The 14,926-nt window shown below is 32.6% G+C and overlaps 6 protein-coding genes across 6 annotated transcripts; 4 read left to right on the forward strand and 2 right to left on the reverse strand.

Moving 5' to 3' along the window:
* The first annotated feature begins 316 nt into the window (after positions 1-316).
* Positions 317-1,812, forward strand: Tsp_01358 (hypothetical protein). The gene is made up of 5 exons (XM_003377104.1): positions 317-360; positions 429-620; positions 733-792; positions 1,491-1,533; positions 1,756-1,812. Exons 1-5 carry the CDS (start codon positions 317-319, stop codon positions 1,810-1,812), a joined length of 396 nt encoding a protein of 131 aa, XP_003377152.1.
* Positions 1,813-1,823: 11 nt separating this feature from the next.
* Tsp_01357 (hypothetical protein) lies at positions 1,824-2,698 on the forward strand. The gene is given in 6 exon segments (XM_003377105.1): positions 1,824-1,836; positions 1,852-1,899; positions 1,960-2,075; positions 2,139-2,240; positions 2,311-2,411; positions 2,497-2,698. 6 exon segments carry the CDS (start codon positions 1,824-1,826, stop codon positions 2,696-2,698), a joined length of 582 nt encoding a protein of 193 aa, XP_003377153.1.
* Positions 2,699-3,195: 497 nt separating this feature from the next.
* Positions 3,196-3,703, reverse strand: Tsp_01356 (hypothetical protein). Its single transcript, XM_003377106.1, has 2 exons — positions 3,340-3,703; positions 3,196-3,281 (listed from the first exon to the last, which is right to left on the reverse strand). Exons 1-2 carry the CDS (start codon positions 3,701-3,703, stop codon positions 3,196-3,198), a joined length of 450 nt encoding a protein of 149 aa, XP_003377154.1.
* An 803-nt stretch (positions 3,704-4,506) lies between these two features.
* Tsp_01355 (putative snoRNA binding domain protein) lies at positions 4,507-10,350 on the forward strand. Its single transcript, XM_003377107.1, has 16 exons — positions 4,507-4,561; positions 5,808-5,914; positions 5,963-6,077; positions 6,278-6,526; positions 6,590-6,638; positions 6,757-6,878; positions 6,959-7,170; positions 7,231-7,348; positions 7,404-7,576; positions 7,637-7,732; positions 7,802-7,900; positions 8,035-8,101; positions 8,212-8,333; positions 9,058-9,163; positions 9,786-10,030; positions 10,051-10,350. The coding sequence occupies exons 1-16, from the start codon at positions 4,507-4,509 to the stop codon at positions 10,348-10,350; spliced, it is 2,235 nt and encodes a 744-aa protein (XP_003377155.1).
* A 424-nt stretch (positions 10,351-10,774) lies between these two features.
* Positions 10,775-11,689, forward strand: Tsp_01354 (5-carboxymethyl-2-hydroxymuconate delta-isomerase). Its single transcript, XM_003377108.1, has 4 exons — positions 10,775-10,845; positions 10,916-11,015; positions 11,059-11,259; positions 11,351-11,689. The coding sequence occupies exons 1-4, from the start codon at positions 10,775-10,777 to the stop codon at positions 11,687-11,689; spliced, it is 711 nt and encodes a 236-aa protein (XP_003377156.1).
* A 616-nt stretch (positions 11,690-12,305) lies between these two features.
* On the reverse strand, positions 12,306-14,250 carry Tsp_01353 (putative RNA recognition motif protein). Its single transcript, XM_003377109.1, has 8 exons — positions 14,029-14,250; positions 13,719-13,776; positions 13,407-13,570; positions 13,239-13,332; positions 13,081-13,185; positions 12,820-13,010; positions 12,401-12,594; positions 12,306-12,336 (listed from the first exon to the last, which is right to left on the reverse strand). The coding sequence occupies exons 1-8, from the start codon at positions 14,248-14,250 to the stop codon at positions 12,306-12,308; spliced, it is 1,059 nt and encodes a 352-aa protein (XP_003377157.1).
* Positions 14,251-14,926: the final 676 nt, after the last annotated feature.

A 14,926-nucleotide genomic window follows, 5' to 3' on the forward strand; every position in this document is an offset into this window, starting at 1 on the left:
ATAAATTGAGCCCTTAAGAGACGTGATTACCTATTTACTCTTCGCATCCATCTTATGGTAGTGTTTTCTTTTCAACTGTGCTTTCATTATTATTTATTGACGCGTAATTTGCTCGTTGTGCAATTTCTGAAATAGCCCGTTTTAAATTTTCAAATCGAACTTGCACTTTTTTTAAACATCCAAAGATTTATTTGTCGAAGAATCACTTCCAGTTGAGGATTTTCTACATAACACCGTCAGTGTTTCCATTCGAAACGTTTTACCTGTTGTTTAAACAAATCGTTGCGTGCACCAGTAAAGCAGTCGCGTCTAATTGATGGGCAAAGAAAGCACTGTTAGCCGATTGGATGATTCTGACAGGTCCCTTTGGGCGATTTCTTCTCTCTATAAAGCTGATCGTTTTTTTTCTTTTATTTTTTTTGTTACAGTAATGCCGCACAAAATATGAATGATGAAGATGAACCAGCTGAAACTTCCGCGCCGGTGTGCGAAGATTTAAGAATGGCCTGCAACCTTCCCCCGCCCGGTGCCATCAGTTCATCAGAAGGAAGTTGTAATGATTCTCAGAATCTTGTTCGACAATTGCGACGACGTTTCAGTCGACGTAACTTTTGTTTTTTGTTTATAATTTGAAAATATTTTAAAATTTAAATACTTCAACCCACGAAATATTAGGATGTAATTATTAAACGAGGAAGCCATATTTATGAAAAGTTTTTTTTTAATTTGAAGTTATGTTTTCTCTTGTTTTTGTGCTGATTACACGCATGATATGATCGCATGCATTTGTAAGTAAATCTTATTCAACAGTTGCTTTAGCATTTTCATTATTTGATCAGCTTTTAAATAGTCATTTGAACATTGTATTAGTGCGATAATTTTAACTTTCCACCACATATCCCCGTATTTGACGCATATCTTTGACGGGAAAACAAATATTAGTCCATTTTTTTCATTACTTTCGCAATTTGACCACATAATATTGTTCCTATTTATTCCTATTCATTTATGTGTATAAAATTTCCCCTTCACACTCCACTTTTTTATACATTAACTTTTTTTGAAAAATTAATTACACTTTTTTCAATTAACTTTTAAGAGATCATCTTTTACATTTAGAAAAAACAAATCAAAAGTACTTTTTTAATGTGTAAAGTGAAAGATTTCTTATTAGCCATTTTGAAAACATCTTTCTACAATTTTTTCGTTTGGTAGTTTAGTTTATATTTGCATTCATGTGATGTGAATAATTCATCGAGTCGGATTTTTCATTACTCCATTGATGAAAGATTAATTCTGCTTATGATGTAGTTGAAAAATAGCAGTTGTGTCGTTATATAAAAATAATATTCATGGAAATGCATTCAAATTTTGAAAGAAGTTACTTGTTTGCGTTTTAGTTTGTGCGGAAATCCACAGTAAGATTGTTTTTGTTTTCAAGTACTTGAATACATTTTGTTAAATAAATTTAAATTAAATTGAAATATTAGAAAATCGAATTACAAGACTTCATTTTTGAGTATTTTTAATCCAGTAAATGATTGTTTTACATTTCTTGGTTTAATTTAATTGAAATGAAAAGTTAAAATTTTCATTGCTTAGTATGGTTCAAGAGGAAATTCTTGCAGCGAAACAGTCTTCAATTCATTCATATATTCAGTATTAATTTAATTGTATTATTAATTTATATGGCAATTGTTGCTTTCTTTTTTTTTCCAAAAATATATTCATTTAATAAAAAAATATTATTTACAGAACCATGGCGCCGCAGATGGTGGTGGATGGATTCGACAAGCATTTGCTACGGTGTGATTTCTTTGTTAATGATTAGCGTCGGTATTTTAATTTCAGTACTTACTTCGAAAAGTGAAGCTTTAGTTATAACATACGATCGTCGTGGTGAGTTCATCTCGTGGTTTGGAATAACATTTTGAGCATAATTTTTTTTCTGTTCTGCAGGGACCTCGCCGCAAGTTTGGATTGTAGGACCAATTTTTGTTATCTGCGGAGTTTTGGTGCTAATGAAAGCCATTACCCGGCTTTACAAAATGTTCAATCCTGAGCCATTTAATTTTGTATAATTGTGTTTTCCTTTTAATTAATTAATTGCATAATTTTTTGGACTTTTTTGGTTTTAGTTTTCGACAAATTCTAGTCAAAGTGTTGATGGAACTTGTCCAGTTCTTCCTTCTTACAGCATGGCTTTGGATGCGCCTATTCCAAGTACAGTCATCGAAGATGTTAGCTAAATTAACATTCATAAGTAATTTTTATATGTAATATTTTTATTCATTTTACGAAAACTTTTAGGAAGACAAAAGTTTCGAACCGATTAGCACGGAAGATATTGACCATGAAAGCTCATCTTTTTTTAATATGCAACCACCTCCAACATATACTGAAGCACTGCAGTATGTTAGATTTGTGCAAATTATGCGGATATGATTAATAATGAAGAAAAATTTCATTGCTTTTTTCAAAACTTGTACATTGCAGAATTTTACGTCAAAGTATACGGCGAAGAGAAATGCCCGAAACATGGACCGACCTGCCATCAACATCGTCGAATTTTTTCGCTTCACGTACATCTAGCTTACATCGACTGACAACCGTATGCCGGTGGCGTCGTGAGAAAGTTACCAGAAGACGAGCAATCCGATGTCACAGTTGGGCAGGTCCAACGTCGACAAGCAACTGAAGCAGGAAACAGAACAAGAATCCTCCTCCAATTGATCGTCATTTCATTTATTTTATTATTATTATTATTTCACTCAATTGATTCATCCCGTCGTTTGCAGAACATCGTTGCTCAGCGCTTTTTTTTGTCCGTTGCTCTATTTCCAAAAATTTTGCACATTGTTATCATTTTTCGTTTCTTTTTAATGTGTATATATGGCAGAAAACAGTGTTATCCTTTTTTACGAGGAAATGTTATATAAATTTGCATTTTTGCTCAGACACAAGTTACTCGCTTTTTGCATGAAATATTATTTGAAATAAAGATCAACATCGCATTTTGTGCCTTCTTTTTGTTCAAATTATACTTTTTTTTCATATAATTTTGTATCAAAAGAAATACTAGTATTGAAATTTTTGCATTTAATTTCTTGAAATAAAAAAAGAACTGATTGCCACGAGTAATTTATTTTAGTAAAATGAAAAATAATTTCCAAATTTCTTCCAACTGAAGCAATTTCACTGATTTCGTTTGAAAATACTATTGTAATAGTACAAAAGCTGCAATCGACTTTCGCGTATATCATCCAATGCTCTAAATGAATCTAATTTGAATTAACCAACTAATGTATTAAAAAATCTTCATTAAACAAATAGTTGTACCTGTGCATTTCTTTTTTCTCAGGGGTGTTAGCAGTGACATCTGGTAACCAACGTCTAATGATAACAATAATTGAACATTACACAATGTTGAACATACAGTCGTCCCTCGACATTCGCGGATTTGTGATAACTGACTGATATTATTGGAAGAGGCAAAATAAATGAAAACTGCAGTTTTTATCCAACGTATCCGGTTATCATTAACAAATGGTCTCGTTGGGAACAACATGGGATCGAAAAACCCGAATGCAGCGATAACGATACTTTTTAAAATAGGATAGTCCATCCACTTCTGGCGAGTTTGCACGCATGAACGCACACCCACAATGTGGACTGTTATGCACTCAATCGACCGAATAAACATTATAAATATGGAATAAATATTTAACATGCAAATCAGTAGACGCTCTGTGATATCCCATGCAGTTTTTAGGGAACTGCGTAAGACAATAAGACATCAGCGGAGCGTGTGAATAGAAGCGACAAGTATTCGCGGTACATCGGAACTCACATACCACGAATGTTGAGGGACAACTGCATTACAAAAACAGCTACACGTTTTAAAACAGTCAATACATAGTAAACGAACAATGTCACTCTTCAAATCTGAATTATTAAAAACTTCATTTATGATAAAAAAATGATTTACTTGCACAGTTCAGCTATAGTAGTGACATCCACATTTCTATAGTGAATATGCTTCGCCAAATCAGGCATGTACTTTTCAATAAACTGACGATCTCGGCCAATAGAATTGCCAGCTAAAGGACACAATCCAGGAGATGTGTGCAAACTAAGAAATTCAAGCATCTGCTTTTCAGCTACTTTCTCTGTAACAGTACTTTGTTGAACTGCTTCAGTAAGACCTGTCTAAAATTGAAATTCAATATAAAAATCATCCCCCCAAATACCCATAATTAAAATGTACAATTATTCTGAAAAAATGGATTTCAATATCACCTTCCCATGCTGCGTTTTGCACCATTCATTCATGTTGGCCAATAATGCATCATCTTGATGTATGATAATATTTGGACCCTTAAAAAAAGAATTGAACATAAAGTAATTGAAAATTTAAAATGTTGAAATCTTGCCTCGGCTACGATAGTCAAATTTTCATCTCCTTCAGTTACCATACATGCAATTTCCATCAACCGATCATTATCGATGTCAAGCCCAGTCATCTGTTTAAATGATAAATATTTCAAAGTTCAACTAAATGGTTTATTTTAAACTTAAATACTTCACAATCTATCCATATTAATCGCAATGACTTTGGATCAGTTGTCATAGTTGGGTTCCTATGTTCACGAACATCACTGTTTTGAAAAATCACGCTGTTAAAAAAAGAGAAAAACCTTCGAATGTACCTGGATGTTTTCTGAGAAGCTTGAACAGACATCCCTAAATAATATAAAAGAATTATGATATGACATGATATATGTTACGAATGACGGTCCCATAGTGAATAATATAGTTCTACTTAATTCATCATGTGAAATATCACAAACTTGGATAAACTGACTATAAAATAAATAAACTTTATTTACAGTAAATCTAAAAATAGATAGGTACATACTGTATGTAAATAGACAAGTTAAATTCAGTTGAAGGAAACGTAAAAGAGAATTTTGACCTCAACTGCTTATTCACAGAATACTTGAAATAACTCTTTCATTTATTTGCTCGCATTATTCTATAAGAGGAATTTTATTCATTTCTTTGTTTCAAATAATAGACATAGTTGTGAAGTTTAATACCAGTTTCATTAAATTAGGAGTAAAGTTTATACTTCTGTAAAATTAATAATTTGTAACTTATATGTTAAAATTAATTTTTATTTTCAACATTCTCGAGATACAGTATATACAAAGCTATTGTACTTGTAAGTCATATTACGGTTTACATAAGCATTTATGAAACTTTTGTTTCATTCTGAATAGTTTTTCTAATTATTAGAATACGAGATTTATTATTTTTATGGAATAAATTTTTAATATTTAACAACTGCTTCTTTATTTACTAGCATTTCATGAGCAAATTGTTTGATTGTTTTGTTGTTTAATTTATGGTATAATAGAATTTAGCATATTATGATTAATTTATATAAATCATAAAAGAATCTTTTAGACAGTTTATTCCTAATAATTGAATTATTGAAGATAAATAGCCATATAAAATATTTTTTGTCTTTTTCTGAACGACCTACTTATTGAACTTGATTTGTAAAAAGTTAATAAAGCAATCTTCACGGCAACGCTGATCTTTGATCATTTATTAAAATTAATTTGAATAATTTACATTTATGAATTTTTAATATTTTTTAACATGTTTTTTTAATTTATTTTTTTAAATAAAAAGCGGTGGTGTTCCAATGTCTTTTGCTTTGAAAGTGTGCTATGCAACTGGAGCTTTTTGTTTTTTCTTAAACGTTTGCATTTATAATGCTTTTTATATAAATTGTTTAGGTATTCTGTCTGCAATGCATACTTTGTTTCTACTCTATGAACACGCCAGTGGATATGCGTTGTTCAGTACAAAGCAGTTTGAAGATGTGGGCAAGTTTTTACCACAGGTACAATTTGTATTGTGTAATTGCCTTTTTAGTATGGAAGATGTTTAGGTCGAAGGAAGTATTCTTGATTTTGGCAAATTCTCCACTCTTGTACAATTATATGCTTATGAAGAATTTACTGATGCGGCCGAAGCGTTGAACAATTGCAATGCTATTAGCGAAGGTGAACTGCTTTTATCATGTTTTGTACGAATTTGCAAACATTTTAAAGACGTAATTTATATTTAATTAAGCATTTGTTGTAAATTTTAAATAGTTTAATTTGTTAATTTTGTCAACATTTATTTATTTTTGAGTTTTATTTTTATTTATTAATTTTAAAATATTATCAATAAGCTTGATTAAAATTTATCTCACATTTAGGTTTGATGCACAAAGATTTGCTCAATTTTCTGGCAAACAGTTTACCAGGAGGAAGTGAATCACGTGAAAAATTGGGCGTTGGAGATTCAAGGTTGGGCCAAGCGATTTGCGAACAGTTTCCAAACGTGAAGTGCTTGCAAACGGACGCTGTGCCAGAAATATTGCGTGGCATTCGTTATCATTTTACAAGCTATTTTAAAAAAATGTCTCAACAAAATGAATTTATCACTCAGCTTGGTCTTGCTCATAGTTTTTCTCGCGGAAAGGTACGTTTAATTTTATCAACATTTTTACAATTATTTTCCATTTAAGGTTCAGTTCAACGTAAATCGTGTGGACAACATGATTATTCAAGCTGTCGGTTTGATTGATCAGTTGGAAAAGGATTGCAACAAATTTGTAATGCGAATTCGAGAATGGTATTAATTAACTGATTAATTTGTGTTTTTTGTTTTGTATATTAGAATTGTTTTTTGAAGGTATTCGTGTCACTTCCCTGAGCTAATTAAAATTGTGCCAGATCAATATGCTTACTGCCGCTGTGTGAAGTACATCGGTGATCGCAACAATCTAACTGAAGAAATGCTGCATGATTTAACTGGTAATATTATTTTTTAAAAATATTTTTGCATTCAGTTGTTATGTTACGGCAGTTTTTATTTTTTAATAATGAATTTTCAGAAATTGTTGGCGATGAAGAAAAAGCTGTTGAAATTTTGAACACTTCTCGATCATCGATGGGAATGGAAATCAGTGCGATGGATTTGATGAACATTAATCATTTCTGCGACTGTGTTATCAACATGCTGGATTATCGAAAACAGATGCAGAACTATTTGAACGACCGCATGGAATGCTGTGCTCCAAATTTGGCCGTCGTAGTCGGTGATCAGGTAGGAAATGGGTTTTTCTTTTTTTTTACTTTTTTATATTTAAATTTAATTTAATTTTAGATCGGCGCTAGGCTGATATCTCAGGCAGGCAGTTTGAGCAACCTTGCTAAATATCCAGCATCCACAATTCAAATACTTGGCGCTGAAAAAGCGTTGTTTCGAGCGTTGAAGAAAAAAGGTGTGAAAGCATTCTGTGAAATATTTTATTCATAATTTAATTATATTTATTGAAGGTAACACACCGAAATACGGTCTTCTTTTTCATTCACCATTCATAAGTCGTGCATCGTCGAAAAATAAAGGAAAAATTAGTCGATTTTTGGCTAACAAGTGTGCTATTGCATCAAGATTGGACTATTTTTCCGACATTCCTGTTAATACATTTGGAAATTATTTGAAATCACAGGTATATTTTGAGAATTTATTTAAATATATCAATAATTATAAATATTGCTTTGATTATTAGATCGAAGAACGTTTGAAATTATTTGACAGTGGAGAAATTCCTCGTAAAAACATTGAGGTTATGCATGAAGCCGTGTCTGAAGCAAAGTTGCAAGAAGTAAACCGATGTTGTTATTATTATGACGTAATTTATTTTATTATTATGATTTTTTTCAATTAAAAATAGCATACCGCATTGAAACATTTGAAGAAACAGTTGAAAGCAGAGAAGAAGGCAAAAGCTGCTATCATTGCTAGCTGTGAAGAAAGCTTTAACAATGGAACTGTATGAAATTTTTTTGTCTTTATAAACAATTTGTTTAATTTTACGTTGCTTTAAATGTTAATAATAATAAGTTTAATTTTTTATTCGAATATTTGAATTTGTTTTTAAGTTGAATTGAAAAAATTCTTTTATAGCAAGATTCGATCAGTATGGAAAACGACTTTTTGGAAGACGCAAACTTCGAACAGATTGATGTTTCAGGTGAATATTTGATGTAAATTAGTTTGTGTATTTTTAAATATATTTTTTTAATAATAATAGATAATGTATTGTTTGATTGTGACTGTTAATAAATGTGCATTATTTTAAAGCGAATAATTCCGCAGGAGAAACGAAGAAGAAGAAAAAGAAATCCAGGAATTCAATGGAATCAATGGAAATTGATGAAATGAAAAATGGAATTCCATTTCATACTGAAGATGATGCTATAACAGTTAAAAGCACTTGAAAAAGATAAACGTACAATGAAAGATAATTGTTGTTACAACTGAAAATTTGGAAATAAAGTTTTAAAGAGTGAATTTTTGTTTAACATGAAATTGTTAATAACAGTAATAATATGAGTGACTTTGCATTCCAGACAAAGTAATTGTTCCAGATTTTCAGAAAAAACTGAAATTAAAAATTAATTTGCAAAAAGCAAAAAATTTTAGAATTTATTTTTCACTTTTACGATTATAATAAGTTTTATTATTCAACTATAGTAAGTAAAGACCTGCAATTCGAAGTCACTTTTATAGTTTGAAATGATTCAAATGTTACATTCAATATTAAAGTTTATATATATGAAAGCGTGTGCTGTAGGATAATTTTTTATTAATACTTCATAATAAAATAATTTCACTTGGACCTGATGCATATTTGCTACATTCAATGTAGTAACTGGCATTTTTTGTGACTGTTCAATTTTGAAGTTTCGTGACATTATCTTAATACTGAAATATAATGCATTTGATCATAAATGATCCGTTTTTTGAATATTTTACAAAGTGTCAACATTGCATATAATAATTAAATGTTGATCCTCTTCATGAAATCAGATGAAAATGTATCAAGTTAACGTGACAATCATAATTATATACTGTAGTTTGAAGGTACGTTTGTCATTAAAAGATCTCATTGAAATTAACTTTTCGGCATAAATTTTATAATTTGAGACTTTTTTGTTAAAAATGGCTCTTCTTTTACGTCCCTCTCATTTGAATTCCTCAAACTGGGTTTGCATCCTATATGCCATTTTTGATATTGGCTTCAGTGCTACAGGTACATGAGGTTTTTATTTGTTTTTATTCCATTCGTGCGATTTTTTATGTTTATCATAACAATAAATTTTATTATATTATTGTGAAAATTTTAATTTTTTCATGCCAAGAATGTTTGCTGCTGTGAATGTGTTCATGATCGAAGAGACATTTCATTTTGGGCAGTTGAATTATTTTTAATTGAGTATGTAATTAAGTTGAACTGTTTCAATAATTTGTATTTTAATTAAATTAATTAATTTTGTTACGAATAAAACAAAAAGAAATATTCATTTGAGTTTATTTGTTTTATTTTTTTCTATTTTAATTGCATGAGTCATGATGAATTTGATAATAATTTTTATCAAAAATTTCCCTCTTATTTTCATATAATCTGAATGAATTTTTTGTTATTTTGTATGAAATTAATTTTATTGCATTGTTTTTGTCATGTTTTTTAATTGTTTAAAACAACTTTCGTATTACTTTCGTGAAATTCATTTCCATTAAGCGTGAAAAGTTTGAATTGAATGCATCAGCTTGTTTTTCAAGTAATACAGTTTGTAGTGGATAAATTTTTGATTAATAGCAATTGTTTCAAGAATGAATGTTATCGTTAAGAAATTTTGAATTTTCATTTTAAGTTGGCTATTTGTGCTATAAATTTTTCAACGGTTTAATTCCAACCCGAGAACGGACATTCTACTGCGAAGATGCTTCAATTTCCAAACCGTTCATGGAAAATACGGTCAGCGTGAAAATGCTACTCTGCGTTAGCATCGGACTGCCGTTGATGTTGTGCTTGTTGCACGAGCTGGTGGCTTTTTCAAAGCTGGAAAATGCTAATCGCTTGCAGTGGAGGATGATCAGTTCCGAAGGGCTGAGGAAGGTGTGCATCAATTTTACCAGAATTGTTGTGAAATATTTGTTCGGCTTCCTGCTGACAATTGTACTGATGCTGGTGGGCAAGTCTTGGTTCGGTGTGCTGAGACCGCACTTTCTGGCCGTCTGCAAGCCGGACATCGATTGGCACCGGTGCGAGGGTGTGGCGTTGAGTTTGCAAAATTGCACCCAGACCAACGTGCACGCCCTGCTCAGCGCCCGTCACAGCTTCCCGTCCGGCCACGCCTCCGCGGCCATCTATTCGGTCACATTTTTGCTTTTCTATCTCCTGAGCTTGAGGACCAGAAAGTCGGTGAATTTGAATAATTTCGACCGCATCTCCTTGTCCCTGTACGCGCTGTGGTGCGTGTTCGTATGTGTCAGTCGAGTGACAGATTGCTGGCATCACGTCACCGACGTTGTTGGCGGCTCGGCGATGGGCTTTGCTGTCGCTTGGCTGATCTTCAACCGATATGAAATTTCAACATTCGTCAACTGAATTTTCAAAAATCACTCTTCTATTCATTTTTTTGTTCATTGATTAAACAATCAAGCCTTGTGCTTCAAATTACTCTTTTTTTTTGCTCGTCTCATTTTCAGCTTCAACAAATAAAATCTACTTTCTGCTGCTTATTTCTTTTTGAATTCAACCTATCAGTTGGTATATACTTGGTGAAAATACTTCTTGCAGGAATTGAAATATTTTATTTAAAAAAATTTATTTTTATTTTTCAGTTTTTTAAAATAAATAATGACTTCGGATAAAATTAAACAATTTTACAAATACGGCCGAAAAATTGTCGCAGTGGTCAGAAATTATAGGTCTGTTTGAAAGATTGGGAAAAAAGAAAAAAGGGAAAACATATTAAACTTTACATCTTTGATTCTGTAGAGAACATGCGAAGGAAATGGGACAAGGCATACCTGAAAAGCCGATATTCTTCATCAAACCGTCCACAGCTTATGTGACAGAAGGCTTGCCAATTTGTGTAGTGTTATTTTGAATAATAATAATATTCATGATCATATTTCCAGAGTTGTCGATTATCATCATTACAATCAACTAATTTTGTGAGCAATTTGTTCCAGATTCCGAAATGGTGTCAAAAAATGCAACACGAAGTTGAACTGGGAGTGGTGATTGGAAAAACAGCGAAACAGATCACAAATGCAAATGCGATGGATTTCGTAGCCGGATATTGTTTGGCTTTGGATATGACAGCTCGAGATTTGCAAGTAAAGCACGTTCATGAAATTGAATTAATTCTAAATTACAAGATTTAGCAACGTTTTATTTGATTTATTGTTATTGTTGTTGCTGTAATAGGAGCATGCCAAAGCCAATGGTCAACCTTGGTTCATATCCAAAGGTTTCGATACCAGCTGTCCGGTGTCGAAATTTATTGATAAGATGCAAATTGAAAATCCATCTTCAATTGAATTGCTATGCTCAGTGAATGGACAGGTAAAGCAGCGGGGAAATACCAAGCAAATGATATTCACAATTCCACAACTGCTGGCCGCAGTCACTGAAGACGTCACAATGGAAGAGGGAGATCTGCTGCTAACTGGAACCCCATCCGGAGTGTCCACCGTAAAAAGAGGTGATGTGATTGAATGCACTTTGGGAAATGAAATTCTGCGCATGAAATTTGAAATTGCTTAATCGTGTTCTCCTTGCAAATAAATACAGTAATACCTGGCTTAACGGTCATGATGCATTCCTGAAACAGCATTAAACGGAATCGTGATAACGTGCGTTTTTAGTTTAAGTACATCGATTTTAATGTCAGAAGTCAGAATAAATATAATAAAATTTATTTGAAATATTTATAAAAAATGATTACATAGTTTATCATAATTATGGCTGTGATGAATGACCGCCCTTTGGTACCTCAAGCCTAGGTTTCTTGGTGCTGAAAGTGTCAAGAGTTCATTGTCTTTTCGTAAGTTTTCTCTGACGAAGAATTTCTCCACAGCGAAAAATCATTTCAACAATACCCCCTTCCTTGCCTTGGAGCTCCTCCATTAATCTAAGTTGTGTATATATATATATATACATCAGGCATATTTACATTGAAGTAAAACAAAAATACTTTGCATAAACTATAAATATGAAATTATAAAGAAACTTTTCATAACACAAATAAAAATAAACAACAAATGAAATATTTATTTGAAAAAGACAGAAATCTGCATTAGAAATAACTTGTATACTTTTTAATTCATTAATCAACTGATTGATTGATTGATTGATTTATCACTAGGCCCAATCGATGTTTTCATTGCTGCTGTCCTTGAGGTGGCCAATAGCTAAAAAAATTGTGCACAAAAAAATTGCAGAAAAAGAAAAATATTAACAAATCAGTGCTTATACTTAGGCTGCCACTGCTGAGGGTACACAGCCGGTGTTGGATTGGGGCCAGGTTGACCGTGTGGTGGCATATAACTTGTGTAATACTGATTCCAAAAGTTGGGATTTGCTGGAGCTGAATGGGACGCTACGGGTGGATTTGAAAAACTATTAAAATTATAACCATATCCATAATTTGGTGCTGTGTTATTCGACGCCTAAACAAAATAAACAATCAACTAGTCAATAAGTGAATAAGTAGCACCGAATGCCATCGGCAAAGTAAATTTTCTTCGTTTGTTCGAGAGCATCACTGAATTATTCTATTCATATGCAAAAATTTCATAACAAGTATAATTAATGAAATGAAATTGGAAAAACGATCGACTAATAATGGAATGATAATTTTCGAAATCAATAATTTCAACAGATTGTTAACTTACCGCCAATCCTCCCTCTTTTCCCCAAGAACAACGAACACTCGATCCATTGATTTCAGTTCCAGTAATATTTAAAATAGCATGGGCGGCCGATTCTTTGTTGTCAAAGCGAACAAATGCATACCCTTGCTGTTTAAAAACACGCACTTCTAAAATCGAACCAAATCTGGCAAAAATGCGGCGCAAGTCATCATCTACAATATAAATAAATATATATGTGGTATATTAGAGAAATATAAATAAATATATTGTCAATCATCATACGCGTACCTGTAGTATTAGCGGCTACACTACCAACGTAAACAGTTGTGTTCTGCGGACTGGACTGTGCCATGACATCGTCAAAAGTTAACTGTCCTAAATTTTGGGCTGGATCAATATGGATTGTGCAAATGAGTAAATTTAAATAAATCAAATTCTACCCGGCAATCCAGGTTTACGTGTTGCCCAATTTGTGCGAATCGTACGTCGGCCAAGCCATTGACCATTCATTTGTTCAATAGCACGTTCTGCATCCTAGAATGGACAACAAAAAAATATATATAGATATATACAAAAATACGGAAAAGAGAGAACAATAATTCGCTTACATCGTGCGATACGTATGAAACAAAGCCATAACCTTTCGATTTCAACGTCTGCAAATCTCGAATCACTTTTACATCACTAGAAATGAACAAAAGTGAATCAGCACGAACAATCTGATGCAGTGGTGGTCGCTTACGAAATTTCTCCATAAGGAGCAAATGCTTCTCTGAGCATTTTATTGTCAATTTCAGGACTCAAATCGCCGACAAATACATGAAAATGTTCTAAATTGCAATATAGAAAAAAATTAATTCAAAAAGAAAAAATTAAACTAATCATAATAATCAGAACAATTGAATAAGCAAATAACTTACTGCTCGTGTCGACTTTAGCCTGCGTTCCCGGTGACGTGGCCCAGTTGACGCGCATTTCCTTGAAAAGAACAATCAGAATACAATACATACATACATACATACATACATATATATATACAGATGTATACAAGTAAAAAATACTTTTTACATCTAAAAAACAACACAACAACAACAATATTAACTGCCCACCGTGGGAGAATATTTATTCTACAGCAGCAATTGCTATTTTTGAGGAAAAAGTGAGATTGTCAAAAAAAAAAAGCAAAAATATTGTCCTTGATTACAGTAGTAGCAGTAGAGAGAAATATACCTGCAACTTCAACGGTGACAACACTGCCTTGGTGTTTGGTAGAAGAAATATGGGCAAACCCTCGTAAACTGCCGAATAATTATTCGTCATCGTCAGAGGCGAAGCGTCCGAAGAGACGGCAACGCCGCTACTACTGTTCAAAGAAGACTGAGCGAAAACGGTGGTGGAATGTTGCTGTTGAACGGCAGATGTATGCAAATGAGGCACGGGCAAAACGATCATATTTTTGTCAACAATGAAAGAAAATAAAAAGAACAAAAAAATAAAGAAAATAAAAAATTGCAACAACAACAACAAGCAGCTGCTGACTTTTTTTTCCTTCACTGTAGTAAGGAAGGAAGGAAGCAAAACTTTTCAACAATACACTTGTGCTGTTGAAAAGAAGAGTAGCAACAAAAAAAAACAACAAAAGATATGCAAATTAAGAACAAATGAAAACAAACAAACAAATAAAAATCGAGAAAAGAGAACAAAAAAAAGCTATAGCAAGAATAATACAAAAGTATATTACAGTAAGAAGCTGCTGTTGTCGATGTAACGAGACGAGAGAATTGAGAGATAAACAACAACACAGACACAGATTCGATTTGATTAAATTGCGAACTGCTGTGCTTTTTGCATGTGCTTTGCGCAGTAGCTTTTCTCCTGCAGCTCTGATCTCTATCTCACTCCTTCTACGTAAGCAGTACGCTTTGTCAATACAGCTGCCGACCACCGAGCCGACTGATTCGTTGACCCCCCCCCCCAAAAATTATTCAACTATACATATGCATATCCGTTATACAAATACAAATACAAATACACACACACACACACACACACGCACGCACGCGAGTACACGAAAGCTTAATATAAAAATTTTTTCTCAACATATCAAACACAAGTAATTTAAATTATT

This window comes from Trichinella spiralis, assembly GCF_000181795.1.
Source record: "Trichinella spiralis strain ISS 195 chromosome Unknown Scfld4, whole genome shotgun sequence".
Classification (NCBI taxonomy): domain Eukaryota; kingdom Metazoa; phylum Nematoda; class Enoplea; order Trichinellida; family Trichinellidae; genus Trichinella; species Trichinella spiralis.

Bases quoted from the DNA above. Each gene is read 5' to 3' on its own strand.
- Tsp_01357 (XM_003377105.1), top strand. The intron at 1,900-1,959 runs GTGAGTTCATCT...TCTGTTCTGCAG, and splicing joins TATAACATACGATCGTCGTG to GGACCTCGCCGCAAGTTTGG. The intron at 2,076-2,138 runs GTATAATTGTGT...TTTTGGTTTTAG, and splicing joins ATCCTGAGCCATTTAATTTT to TTTTCGACAAATTCTAGTCA.
- Tsp_01355 (XM_003377107.1), top strand. From the start codon at position 4,507: ATGTCAAGCCCAGTCATCTGTTTAAATGATAAATATTTCAAAGTTCAA. The intron at 5,915-5,962 runs GTACAATTTGTA...GAAGATGTTTAG, and splicing joins TGGGCAAGTTTTTACCACAG to GTCGAAGGAAGTATTCTTGA. The intron at 7,577-7,636 runs GTATATTTTGAG...TTTGATTATTAG, and splicing joins GAAATTATTTGAAATCACAG to ATCGAAGAACGTTTGAAATT.
- Tsp_01358 (XM_003377104.1), top strand. From the start codon at position 317: ATGGGCAAAGAAAGCACTGTTAGCCGATTGGATGATTCTGACAG. The intron at 361-428 runs GTCCCTTTGGGC...TTTTTGTTACAG, and splicing joins CGATTGGATGATTCTGACAG to TAATGCCGCACAAAATATGA. The intron at 621-732 runs GTTTATAATTTG...TTTAATTTGAAG, and splicing joins CGACGTAACTTTTGTTTTTT to TTATGTTTTCTCTTGTTTTT.
- Tsp_01356 (XM_003377106.1), bottom strand. From the start codon at position 3,703: ATGTTTATTCGGTCGATTGAGTGCATAACAGTCCACATTGTGGGTGTG. The intron at 3,282-3,339 runs GTACAACTATTT...AATTCAAATTAG, and splicing joins GAGAAAAAAGAAATGCACAG to ATTCATTTAGAGCATTGGAT.
- Tsp_01354 (XM_003377108.1), top strand. From the start codon at position 10,775: ATGACTTCGGATAAAATTAAACAATTTTACAAATACGGCCGAAAAATT. The intron at 10,846-10,915 runs GTCTGTTTGAAA...TTGATTCTGTAG, and splicing joins GCAGTGGTCAGAAATTATAG to AGAACATGCGAAGGAAATGG. The intron at 11,016-11,058 runs GTGTTATTTTGA...TCATATTTCCAG, and splicing joins AAGGCTTGCCAATTTGTGTA to AGTTGTCGATTATCATCATT.
- Tsp_01353 (XM_003377109.1), bottom strand. From the start codon at position 14,250: ATGATCGTTTTGCCCGTGCCTCATTTGCATACATCTGCCGTTCAACAG. The intron at 13,571-13,718 runs GTAAGTTATTTG...TAAAATGCTCAG, and splicing joins GGCTAAAGTCGACACGAGCA to AGAAGCATTTGCTCCTTATG. The intron at 12,595-12,819 runs GTAAGTTAACAA...TATTTTGTTTAG, and splicing joins GAAAAGAGGGAGGATTGGCG to GCGTCGAATAACACAGCACC.